We start from the raw sequence: 13,195 nt of genomic DNA, 5'->3' as shown, positions 1-13,195 counted from the left end.
TTGGTGTCAGTGGGAGGAATAGTGCCCCGTTGGTGTCAGTGTAAGTGAACAGTGCTCCATTGTTAGTGTCTGGAAGGAATAGTGCCCCAATGTTGGTGTCAGTGGGAGGAATAGTGCCCCATTGTTGGTGTCAGTGGGAGGAATAGTGACCTGTTAGTGCCAGTGGGAAGAATTGTGCCCCATTTTTGATGTCAGTGAGAGGAACAATGCCCCCATCGTTGGTGTCAGTGGCAGGAAAAATGCCTTAAGGGCCGCAGTTTGGAGACCACTGTGATAAATTATGGATCTTCAAAGCAGTAGAACGTTATAATTGACTTTAATTATTATGGTTTCCCTTTTAAAAAACCATTGAGTTTCAGTTTTAAATTGCATTTTCTAAAAAAAAAATAAAAAAAACCTTTCTATTGTCCTTTTTAGTCTCTTCCTGTCTCGTGGGGCGGACACAGAAGTGCGTAACAATGAAGGTGACACACCATGTGACCTTACACTGGAGCACACCGATGTCTGGTACGCCTTACAGCTCAACCGCAAGATCCGGCAAGGAATCCAAAACAGAGCTGTACGCACTGAGAGGATTATCAGCAGGTGGGTTGGGGTAATCAGTGGTGGGTTTATGTATGCTGGCAGTGGGTGAAATCCGATTCATATTACAGCTTGCTGAGCTAAAAAATATTAAAGAAGCTGCCTGTATCTGGGTGACCGTTATGAGCAAATTTACCTACTTCTTGCATGCTCCTCCTATTGTGTATTTTTATAATAGTTTTAGCAAAATAAAGGCCACTTTTTACATCACTGGGGTAGACTGTGTACTTAGTAGAGTAAAACCCGATCTGTGGAGTGATTACTACAGCAGCAATACTGATCTCATCACTTTCTTTCATTTACAGGGATATTGCACACGGATATGAAAATTTTCCTATTCCTTGTGTGAATGGCATAGATGAGGAGCTTTCTCCCGAGGACTATAAATATGTATCGGAGAACTGTGAAACATCAGCCATGAGCATCGATCGTAATATCACCCACCTCCAGGTATTGCATGGCCTCCTTTTCTCTCTTTTTTTTCCTACCATGCTCTCTGCGTCTCACTGACTCTTCCTCTGTATACAGAACTGCAGCTGCCAGGATGACTGTTCATCTAGTAACTGCCTGTGTGGACAACTGAGCATCCGATGCTGGTATGATAAGGTGAGAGATTATATTATGTCATTATTTCTAGGTTGGTACAGGGTCAGCGGGGCATAGGCCGCTTTCCTAGAGGGTGGGGTCAATCATTTCAACTTCTCCCCTTTCTTCTAACTCCTCCTGCTTCATATTGGCCACAGTTCTTTAGTCAGTGTACCATGTCACATATGTACAAAAGAATTAGGTGCCCATAGCAATCAAATACTTCCTTTTAATATTTTATCTTAGAAAATTACCTCTGGATACTTTAGACAATAAGTTCTGTATGCAAAAATTAATTTTTCTTTTTTTTTTCTCACATTTTTGTCTTCCTATCATTAGGATGGCCGTCTGCTCCAGGAATTCAACAAAATTGAACCTCCACTCATTTTTGAATGTAACCAAGCCTGTGCCTGCTGGCAAACATGTAAAAACAGAGTGGTGCAGAGTGGCATCAAGTATGTATGCAATGGGCAATGCCAACAGTGATACTCCCAGCTTTCTGAGCTGTATAGAGAGGGGTCAGTTATTACACTAGTCCTGAACTGATTTACCAAAGCAGGGGGGGTGGGGGGGGGGAGCACAGACCTGTAGAAGTAAGGTTTATGTAACAGGGATAGGTTAATGTTAGGAATTAGGACAAAGTTTAGGAGTTAAGAGTTGGGTTGTTTTTATTTTTTTCTGCCTTCATGTTTAGGGTTGCTATTTGCTACCATGTCATGCTGACTTAAAGTGGTTTGTCGCCCTCTGCTTTATGTCCTCCTCCCACCACTCCCGCATTTTTTTGGGGGGGTGGTCGGCAGGTACCTAGTTTTGGTGGGTATTCTTACACCCACAACTACCCACAACCTCACGGGACGCATCACAGGTGCAGTGGAAAGCCAGCTGTGAAGCCGCAAGGAGTCACAGCCAGCTTCCCATGCTAAGGCCTCATCCACACTGGGAATTTAAAAAAATTAGCTGCAAAGCCAGTACCGATGCCAGAAAAAAGCGGCTGTAAAAACACGCTTTTAGAAGCGTTAATGCGCGTTTAACCGTGTTGACGTTAAGCAGTGTTTCTCTGCCCTCTTCTATTTTTCACTCACCTTTAGCCACGCCAGGCATTTTTACACCTATAACACTGCTGCTCCAGAATGCACTGGCCCTGGGTGTTTTTTTTTTTTTTTTTTTTTTTTTTTTTTTTTTTTTTTTGCAGCTTGAAAACACCTATGCCATTTACAGCTCCTAAAAGCCTGTGTGTGCATGAACACAGAATAACCTAGAGAGGCGTTTTTAAGCTGTAAAATAAATAAATAAAATAAACACCCCTAGGAGCAGCTTTAAAAACGTCCTGTGTGCATGAGGCCAAAACCTGCTGGCACCAGGGAACTCGAAGACCGGCCCAGGTGAGGACAGCGCTGGAACCTTGCACAACTAAGTGTCTTTTTATTGAAAGTCAGCAGCTACAGTATTTGTAGCTGCTGACTTTTAATTTTTTTACAAACACCCTGAGGATCCTCTTTTAATGATTTTAGTTTTTGGAGTCACTAGCCTGGATCGAGTATACAGCAAGTAAATTTATCAATGACAGAACTCATGACCTGCAAACTTGTTTTAGGTCAGTAAATTGGGAAGATTTGAAGTCATTAGATTAACATAAAAACAAGGTAGCCCACATTTTCGGGAGAGGTTATCAATAGCAGCCTACATCTGTTTTTCAGGACAGCCTTCCTTTATGTGTATAGATTAGGATAGAGGTGGGAGGTTAGGGTTAGGTTGTTTTAAAGAGGCTCTGTCATTTGATGGGTAGTAGGGAAGAAAGGCTAGGCAACCTAGAGGTGCTCCATAGATCTCGGGCTGTTTTTGACAGATAAAAGTTTTGACATATCCTAGCAGTACCAAAGCTTTACTGTCTTCTCCCCATTGCTTTTGGTCAGTAAGGCTGCCTATCATAATGATGTGTCAATAGGAATGTGTGGTTGATTCAATTTGCAGGTTCACCTAAAGCTTTGAGTAAGGCCCAGTTTACATTTTTGTGACTTCGAAGCTGGTTTTCCATCGTGACTTTGGCACAACTTGCATAAGACTTTAACACGACTTTAACAGAAGTCCGTGCAAGTCGTGCCAAAGTCGGACCAAAAGTAGTGCAAGAACCTTTTTCTAAGTCTTAGCGACTCAAGTTGCTCCTATTATAACGGTTCCATTGCACTTAATGGGGTGCGACTTGTGATGTGACATGTGCGCTCAAAGTTGGAACGCATGTCACACCAGTGTAAACCAGGGCTAAAACAAAATCATATCTTGGTGTAAATCACAAAACTGACCAATGGATCTCCATCTGGCATTCAAAAAGTTTTAGTACATCTTGTGTGGTTTGCTTTACATTTTCTAGTGGGATCTGTTAGTGGGTGATTACCTGTATCTCTACAGTAAGCTACAGGAATTCTCTCCTGCAGGGTCCGGCTCCAGTTATACCGTACAGCGAAAATGGGTTGGGGAGTGAGAGCTCTGCAGGACATTCCACCAGGATCTTTCATCTGCGAGTAAGTGTTTCATGTGTACCACTGTTCTCCTAAAGGGTCATTTTCCTCTTAACCTCTTGGAACTGGCCCCTCCCGGCCCTTTAAGGAGTTTAGGATGCTGGAAGGCGGGGTTTATGATCATGTGATTATCATGATTGGCTGTCATGGCGATCACATGATTGGGAAACTCCTAATAGCAAACCGAGATCTGGAGCTTACCGTTGGCTACCAGTAACTGTGCTGGGAGCATGCAGGGCGTACACTCTCGGCACGACTGTATTTTTTACTAATGCAAGCAAATATGCAAACACTCGGCGCCAAGGCCCACCTGCCAAGAGGCCACATATTTGCGTACGGCCGACGTCAAGAGGGTTAAAGGAAATTTGTCTCAAAGTTGGCTGCTGAAGAAACCACTGGTGAAAGGTGTGTTTATGTAACGCCCAGGCCTCATATCTGTTCAGAGCAATGATGCTAAACCCACTCAACTTTACTGTAAGTATCGTTACTGTCCTGAAACTGGACTGCAGACTGGGAGTGAAGTGAAGGGTATATTCTATTAGTTATTTCTTGCAAGTTCTTTTCTTGGTATCAGTGGACCCCATTATAACACAATGCCACTCCACTTTTTATTGTCCAGTCCCAGTCATCATGGTAAAAGATATTTCTTTATCGTACATCATAGGACACAGAGCCTTAAGTAATTACTTAATAGGTTATAGGCCACCTTCAGGTGTTGACACTGGTAAACCCAATCAAAGGAAGTTTACTCCCTATATAACCCCTCCTCCTTCCAGGAGCACATCAGTTTTTTTCGCCAGTTTTTAAGGTGTTGGACTAGATGGAGTCTATGCACATACCTTACTCTGTTGTCTTCACTGTTGGCTCAGTCTGTGTCTGGCTGCAGAGCGTGTGGAGGGAGATTTGCAAGGTAAAAAAATCTGCAAAAAATGTCTTTCTCCCCTGATGGGACCAGAGGGTTAGGGGGACAGCAGCGCTGTACCCCCCCCCCCTCTTTTTCCAGCACTAGGCTGAACTTTATAGCCGATTTTAAAGTCATGACTATTTTCAGCGATTTAGTGCAAATTGTATAGCGCCTTTGTTTTTTTACTTAGGACTATGTCTGCCAAAAAAGTAAAGGTTTCACCTCCAGGCATTGAGATCTCGAGCTGTATTTCCACGCTGTTATCCTCGCTTGAATTACCAGTTATGGCAACTCAGGGTGAGCCATTGGAACAAATTGATGGTGCAGCTGCCTCTCACATCTCAGCACCTGTATACGCGACTGAAGATGCCCTTTCCTCCTCCCTCCAGGGTCTGGAAGAAAGATTAGTGGCTTTAATCGCATCCTCCATTCAAATGGATAGGAAGCGTACTAGGTCCCCTTCCCCCGCTTGAGCTTTGCAAGGGGAACAGTGGGCACACGATGAGGTGTTACCCCCAATCGATAAGGAAGAAAACAAACCGATGATTCCTCTGCAGAGGAAACAACAGTAGATGAACCTTTTTCAGCTTCTCAATCTGAGAAATTGCTGATACAATCTCTTATAGAAATGGTTCGTTCCACTTTCATGCTGCCTCTAACAGAGTCTCATGAAAACACGGCCTCTTCCTTAGGTTTTTTAAAACCTTCCCATCCTCTTCATGCGTTTCCATCACGTCCATTACTAGAACAGCTTATTTTTGCTGAATGGGATCACCCGGATAAGCGTTTTCTCCCTCCTAAGAGGTTTTCAATTCTCTATCCTCTGGAGGATAAATTCTCCAAAAAATGGAAAGTACCAGCAATTGACGTTGCGATTTCCAATGTGAATTATAACTTGCCCTGTAGACAATGCGCAGATGCTTAAGGATCCAACAGATAAGAAGTTGGAATCCCTGCTAAAGTCTGCCTTTTCTATAGCAGCAGGTGCCGTCACTCAGCCCGCAGTCACCGCAATAGGCGTCTGCCAATCCCTAAAGGACCAATTTAAACAGGCCCTTAGAGAGCTTCCTACACAACAAGCTAGGGATTTGGCTGAACTACCTAAGGCATTATGTTTTGCCATAGATGCCATTAAAGATTCTATTCACCAGGCATCCCGCCTTACGCTTATGCTTGTACATATGCGTAGAATCCTGTGGTTAAAAAATTGGTCGGTTGAAACGCCATGTAAAAACCTCCTAACTGGGTTCCCCTTTCATGGAGAGCAATTATTTGGAGAAGACTTGGAGAAATATATCAAGACAATTTCTAGTGGGGAAAAAAACTCTTTTACCAGTCAAAAGAAAATATAAATGCCCTTCATTTAAACAGGCTCTTTCTCCTACGTCGGGGGCTTCCTCTTCTAGGCAGTGGCAACGGCCTCTGCCGTCAGACTTTAGAGGAAAACCTCTGGGTCAGACCCTGGCTCAAAAGAAGTCTGCAAAAGAGAATCCTAAAGCCTCACCACAAAGAGGCAACCCCCCTCACCAAGGTGGGGGGAAGACTTCGGAAATTTTCAGAAGTCTGGAAAAAGGAAATTCAGGACAGATAGGTCATCTCCACGGTAACGCTGGGGTACAAGCTGGAATTTCGAGACTTTCCACCATCTCGTTTCCTGGGATCAAGCGTTCCCAAAGATCCAGAAAGGAAACGATTTCTGTTTCAGGCTCTAGACCGATTTAATATCTCAAGGGGTGATCATACAGATCCCCACAAAAGAGCAGGGTCAAATCTTTTCATGGTACCAAAACCAAATGGAGACGTCAGACCCATTCTAGATCTAAGAAAGCTAAATCAATTCCTGAAGATCCGCTCCTTTCGCATGGAGACAATCAGGTCGGTAGTTTCTATCCTACAAGAAAGAGAACTTCTGGCGTCAATCGACATCAGGGATGCATATCTGCATGTCCCTATATTTCCCGCTCATCAAAAGTTTTTCTGCGGTTCGAGTTAGAACAGCAGCATTTCCAGTTTGTAGCCCTGCCCTTCGGGCTAGGCACAGTACCCCGGGTGTTCACCAAAGTGCTGGCCCCACCTCCAGCCAGGTTAAGGGCACAGGGCATAACAGTTGTAGCGTACCTAGACCATCTATTACTTGTAGATCAATCGGTGACTTGTTTGGAGCAAAGCATACGCACTACAACCAACTATCTGAAAAGTTTGGGTTGGTTTCTTAACCTAGAGAAATCTTCCTTAATACCGCTAAAAAAGACTGGAGTACTTGGGTCTGATTATAGACATAGGAAAGGGTGTTCTTGCCTCGAGAGCTGGTGCGAAGGGTCAGGTCAAATGGCAATCCCTCCATTCGCCTTTGCATGAGGTTGTTAGGAACCATGGTGGCTTCATTCTAAGCAGTTCCCAATGCCCAGTTCCATTCAAGACTGTTGCAAAACAGTATCCTGTCTGCTTGAAACAAAACAATTCCAGCTTTAGACTTGCCAATGCAGCTGTCCCCAAGAGTGGCCCAGAGCCTCACTTGGAGGTTATTAACCCAGAATCTGCTGAAAGGAAAATCCTTCAGACCAGTCATCTGGAAAGTGGTAACGACGAATACCAACCTTTTTAGGCTGGGGAGCAGTATTCGAAAAGACAGCTGTCCAAGGACAGTGGTCAAGTGGCAATTACTTTAAGTAATTGCATTAAGTAATTACTTAAGGCTCGGTGTCCCATGATGTACTCCAAGAAAATGATTTTACAGGTAAGCTGTAATAAAAATCCTATTATTGTTTGTATCTTGCTGCATTGTACCTGCCAGTTTCCACTTGTATGACATCTGACTATCAGACCAATATGGGCTTGTTGAATATCACATACCAAAACTTTGGACATCAATATGGGGTCATAGCACACAAAACTGCTGGTCAAACCATGTTTTTTTGGAGCTTGCTTTGTACATGGGGGCAAACTCATGCTGAGACTTTTGACCTTATAGTGTGTGTCTGTTCTGTGTTGCTCATGGCAACACAGAATGTCTCATCTGATCACTTGGGGGGTTTATTGCATTTTGTCCCTTTCCTCTTGTATTGTAACTCTGATTCCTAATTCCTGCTGCAGGTATGTAGGAGAGTTGATCTCAGACGCAGAAGCAGATGTTCGAGAAGATGATTCCTATTTGTTTGATCTGGACAATAAGGTGAGTGGCGGCTTCTGCATAAGATGCTTAAAGATCTTTGCAAAGCAATATTCATATCTGAAATGTTCTTTTAAAATTACCCTTTTATGGTCTGCAAATCCTCTGTGAACATAACAGACATCTGTGATGTCCCTTTTTGTACCTTCCCCACGTGTATGTCTTTGACTCTTGGCCAGTTTAAATGGTCGCTCCTTTTGCACGTACAGTGCATACGGAAAGTATTCACAGCACTTCGCTTTTTCCACATTTTGTTATGTTACAGCCTTAATCCAAAATGGATTAATTTCATTATTTTCCTCAAAACTCTCCAAACAATATCCTATAATGACAACCTGAAAGAAATTTGTTTGAAATAAAATACAAAAAAACGAAAAAATCCCATGTACACAAGTGTTCACAGCCTTTGCTCAATACTTTGTTGAAGCGCCCTTGGCACCAATTACAGCCTCAAGTCTTTTTGAGTATTATGCTACAAGCTTGGCCCAATTATGTTTGGGCAGTTTCTCCCATTCATCTTTGCAAGACCTCTCAAGCTCCATCAGGTTGGATGGGGAGCGTCGGTGCACAGCCATTTTCAGATCTCTCCAGAGATGTTCAGTAAGGTTCAAGTCGGGGTTCTGGCTGAGCCACTCAAGGACAATCAGAGTTGTCTCGTAGCCACTCTTTTGTTATCTTGACTGTGTGCTTAGGGTCGTTGTCCTGTTGGATGATGAACCTTCACCCCAATCTGAGGTCCAGAGCGCTCTGGAAAAGGTTTTCATCAAGGATGCCTCTGTACATTGCTGCATTCATCTTTCCCTCAATCCTGACTAATCTCCCAGTTCTTGCCACTGAAAAAACTGCTAGGAGAATAGAGACTGCGTTGCCTGTGTCGAGTGTATTCTGGAATTGCCCTGTTTGACTGAACAGAGTTGCTAGTTTTTATATTGCCACACTATGGAATTTTGTGAGACTTCATGAATACAAGTGTTCTTGTAGCTGGGCCTGGGAAGAAACCGATTAATACTTATGTCAATGTTTGTTTTTTTTATTCTCTCCAGTGCCATGTTGAATTTAGCAGGGCAGTGTCTGCATGGCCAGGTTCTTTACTGCAGATCATTATACAAGTAATGTATGTAGATCTTTTCATTTCACCCAACAGTGTAGGTTCCAATACTAGAATGTCTGTTTTTTTTTTTTTTTTGTTTGTTTTTTGTGGATTACCACAAAAATAACTGGATGACTGATACATAGCATCTGCAACACAATGGAAAGGTCTCTTTATTTTTTTCAGGATGGAGAGGTATACTGTATAGACGCCAGATACTATGGGAACGTCAGCCGCTTTATTAACCATCTGTGTGAGCCCAACCTCATCCCAGTGAGAGTCTTCATGTCTCATCAGGACTTGCGTTTTCCCCGTATTGCCTTCTTCAGTGGAAAGGACATCAAAGCGGGAGAGGAGCTTGGGTAAGAGAAAGGGGGACAATGCACCTTTTAAAATGAACAACTCTAATTTCAGAATATAAAGTGACCCTGACATCAGTACAGAATATATAAAGTGACCCTGTCATCAGTATAGATTTCAACATAAAGATGTTACCTGTAAAGAAAAGTGAAAATACTTACCTCTCCTGATGTCCACACCACAGAACTCTGCTTTGTTGCTGAGAAATTGTCCCCCTATATATATATATATTTTTAGCAGAGACCCTAGGGAATAAAATGGCTGTCGTTGCAATTTTTTATGTTGCACAGTATTTGCGCAGCAATATTTCAAACACTATTTTGGGGAAAAAAAAAACACTAAAGTTAGCCCTTTTTTTTTTTTTTTTTTTTTAGTACAATGTGAAAGGATGATGTTATGTCGAGTAAATAGATATTTAACATGTCACACTTTAAAATTGTACAGTCGTGGAATGGCACCAGTCTTCGGTACTTAAAAAAAAATCTCCATGGCCTACGCTTTAAAAATGTTTACAGGTTACCAATTTAGAGTTACAGAGGAGGTATTGAGCTAGAATTATTGCTCTTGCTCTAACGTTTGCGGCGATGCCTCACATGTGGTTTGAACCTCATGTACATATGCGGACACCTATGTATGCATTTGTTTCTGTGTGCGAGCACGAGGGGACAGGGTCACTTCAAAGTGTGTGTATATATACAGTATCCCACAAAAGTGAGTACACCCCTCACATTTTTGTAAATATCTTATATCTTTTCATGTGACAACACTGAAGAAATGTCACTTTGCTACAATGTAAAGTGGTGAGTGTACAGCTTGTATAACTGTAAATTTGCTGTCCCCTCAAAATAACAACACACAGCCATTAATGTCTAAACCGCTGGCAATAAAAGTGAGTACACCCCTAAGTGAAAATGTCCAACTTGGGCCCAGAGTGTCTATTTTGTGTGGCCTTTTCCCTCTCCGAAGTCATGTGACCCGTTGGTGCTAGTCTCAGGTGTGAATGGGGAGCAGGTGTGTTAAATTTTGGTGTTATCGCTCTCTCTCTCTCATACTGGTCACTGGAAGTTCAACATGGCACCTCATTGCAAAGAACTTTCTAAAAGATCTGAATTTTTTTACTCTACATAAAGATGACCTAGGCTATAAGAAGATTGCCAAGACCCTGAAACTGAGCTGCAGCACGGTGGCCAAGACCATACAGCAGTTTAATAGGACAGGTTCCACTCAAGTATGGTGGTGGGAGTGTCATGGTCTGGGACCACATGAGTGCTGCCGGCACTGGGGAGCTACAGTTCATTGAGGGAAGCATGAATGCCAAGATGTACTGTGACATACTGAAGCAGAGCATGATCCCCTCTCTTCAGAGACTGGGTCGTAGAGCAGTATTCCAACATAACGACAGCAAAACACACCTCCAAGATGACCACTGCCTTGCTAAAGAAGCTGAGGGTAAAGGTGATGGACTGGCCAAGCATGTCTCCAGACCTAAACCCTGTTGAGCATCTGTGGGACATCCTCAAACAGAAGGTGGAGGAGCGCAAGGTCTCTAACATCCACCAGCTCCGTGATGTCATCATGGAGGAATGGAAGAGGACTCCAGTATCAACCTGTGAAGCTCTGGTGAACTCCATGCCCAAGAGGGTTAAGGCAGTGCTGTAAAATAATGGTGGCCACACAAAATATTGACACTTTGGGCCCAATTTGGACATTTTCACTTAGGGGTGTACTCACAATTGTTGCCAAAGGTTTAGACATTAATGGCTGTGTGTTGAGTTATTTTGAGCGGACAGCAAATTTACACTGTTATACAAGCTGTACACTCACTACTTTACATTGTAGCAAAGTGTCATTTCTTCACATGAAAGGATATATAATAAAATATTTGCAGAAATGTGAGGGGTGTACTCACTTTTGTGTGTATATATGTATGCAGCCTTATCTGTCCATCTGCAGCCTTTTCAGTGTCAGTGCAGTCTTGTCAGTGCAGCCTTGCCCCAGTGCAGCTTTGTTAGTGCAGGTTTGCCCGTGCAGCTTTGCCCCAGTCCAGCCATGGGTAGATTCAAATATGGCGCTGAGACTGCAGGGCTTCGTTGGAGCCGAGATGCACATACCCGAGTGTTCTCGGCTTTTTTCGGCGCCGCCGTCACGCCCAGTGTGAGTGGCGCGCCGAAAAAAGCCGAGAACACACGGGTATGTGTATCTCGGCTCCGAAGTATCCCTGCAGTCTCGGCGCCATATTTGAATCTACCCACGGCTGTGTATGTCGGCAATTGCCGCGATCGCTCCGATGACACAAAATCGGCGGGGATCGGCCTATAACACGCACCCACGATTTTCCCCTGATTTTCAGGGGGAAAAAAGTGTGTGTTATATGCCGATAAATACGGTGTGTGTATAATAAATATATGTGTATATATATGTGTGTGTGTGTGTGTGTGTGTGTATATATAATGTGTGTATGTGTGTGTGTGTGTATATATATATATATATATATATATATATATATATATATATATATATGTATGTATGTATGTATGTGTGTGTAATAAATATATATACATACATACATACATACACAATTTTATATAATTTTTTTTTTCTATTTCATATGTACTAACTGACACGTGTCTGTCTGTCTTCAGTTTTGACTATGGTGACCGTTTCTGGGACATCAAGAGCAAATACTTCACATGCCAGTGTGGGTCTGAGCGGTGTAAACACTCAGCCGAAGCAATCGCTCTGGAGCAGAGCCGCCTTGCCCGATTGGAGGTTCCTGAAACAGTGCCAGTGTCCGTTATCCCTCAAACTGTGTGATCCCATTAGACTCTAAACTGGGATTCACTCATACAGCCGATTCTTTTATGACCCTTTGTAAGAGTGTCCATTCAGCTACTTCCTGCCATGACCCCAACAAAAACTGTCTTATCTCTTGTCCAAGTAGTAGTCTTGAGACCATCAGTCTATTACCCATTTTCTTGCCACATCATTGTCTTGTAAATCGTCCAGTCTCGCAAATAAAAATAAAGATTGTGACTTTTTTTATATATAAACAAATGTCACTAATTGTTTGCAGCTCATATATAGACCATATCCCTCAACTTTGAAGTATTACAGATGTCAGAGTTCATATTTTTTGTGAATGGATGCAAGCCAGAGGCATTTATAAAGGTCACAAAACATCCAGGTTGTTAAAGTGGTTGTAAACCCTGTTACACCACTTGTACCTACAGGTAAGCCTATAATGAGGCTCACCTGTAGGTACTGTAAATATCTCCTTACCTTGAACCTTGCTTTGACGTCATTGGCGCATGCACACTGAAGAAACGGCTCTCTTGTGCCATTTCTTCAGTGTGCCCTGACCGGTGGCTCCCGCGCAAACCCGGAAATAACTTCGGGAGACATGTCGCTTGTCACAGCGGTGTGCGGGGCGCTGCAACAGCTTCGATCTAAGGTAAGCATTATGCCTTTTGTCTTACAGGGTTTTTTTTTTTTTTTTTTTTGGTGTTTTTTTTTTTGTTTTTGTTTTTTGGCCGGGTTTACAACCACTTTAAAATAGTACAATTACTTTATGCCCACCTAGATCTAATTCTTGCATCTTTTCAGAATTGTCTAATAATGTATACCAAAACTCAAGAACAAAAATGTAAAATATTATAGCTTAGAAGTACTCAAATGTGGTGGATACATTTGTTTTAATTTATTACAGCTTTTTTTTCCCCCAAACATTTTCACCTGGTGATCCTGCCAGTGACTTCCTGTTCTAGGTTGACCATATTCACTCTCTGTACTGCAGTGTTCATTTTCAGCAGCAAATTTCGATTTAGTTCTAGTCTCTTGACTAAAATGGCTTTTTAGTTTTAGACCCCTTTCACACTGAGGTGCTTTTCAGGCACTTTCACGCTAAAAAAAAAAAAAAAAAAAAAAAAAGCGCCTGTAAAGCTCACGAAAACCTATTTCCATTAAAATCAATGAATGCTTGTGCGCTGGCA

General features: G+C 42.6%; 1 protein-coding gene across 3 annotated transcripts in view; it reads left to right on the top strand.

The window, feature by feature from the left end:
• The window catches only part of EHMT2 (euchromatic histone lysine methyltransferase 2), a 54,253-nt gene extending 41,993 nt beyond the window's left edge, over positions 1-12,260 (top strand). For all 3 annotated transcript variants that reach the window (XM_073598423.1, XM_073598424.1, XM_073598422.1), the window contains 8 exons: positions 418-585; positions 888-1,032; positions 1,111-1,188; positions 1,507-1,622; positions 3,600-3,686; positions 7,681-7,759; positions 9,033-9,208; positions 11,849-12,260. In XM_073598423.1, coding sequence (XP_073454524.1) covers positions 418-585; positions 888-1,032; positions 1,111-1,188; positions 1,507-1,622; positions 3,600-3,686; positions 7,681-7,759; positions 9,033-9,208; positions 11,849-12,020 — 1,021 coding nt within the window. In that variant the 3' untranslated portion in view covers positions 12,021-12,260. The remainder of the gene's footprint in view (positions 1-417; positions 586-887; positions 1,033-1,110; positions 1,189-1,506; positions 1,623-3,599; positions 3,687-7,680; positions 7,760-9,032; positions 9,209-11,848) is intronic.
• The last annotated feature ends 935 nt before the right edge of the window (positions 12,261-13,195 follow it).

This window comes from Aquarana catesbeiana, linkage group LG09 (assembly GCF_042186555.1).
Source record: "Aquarana catesbeiana isolate 2022-GZ linkage group LG09, ASM4218655v1, whole genome shotgun sequence".
NCBI lineage: Eukaryota > Metazoa > Chordata > Amphibia > Anura > Ranidae > Aquarana > Aquarana catesbeiana.
Note: the sequence above shows the minus strand (reverse complement) of the source record. Positions and strands in the feature narration are given on the sequence as shown.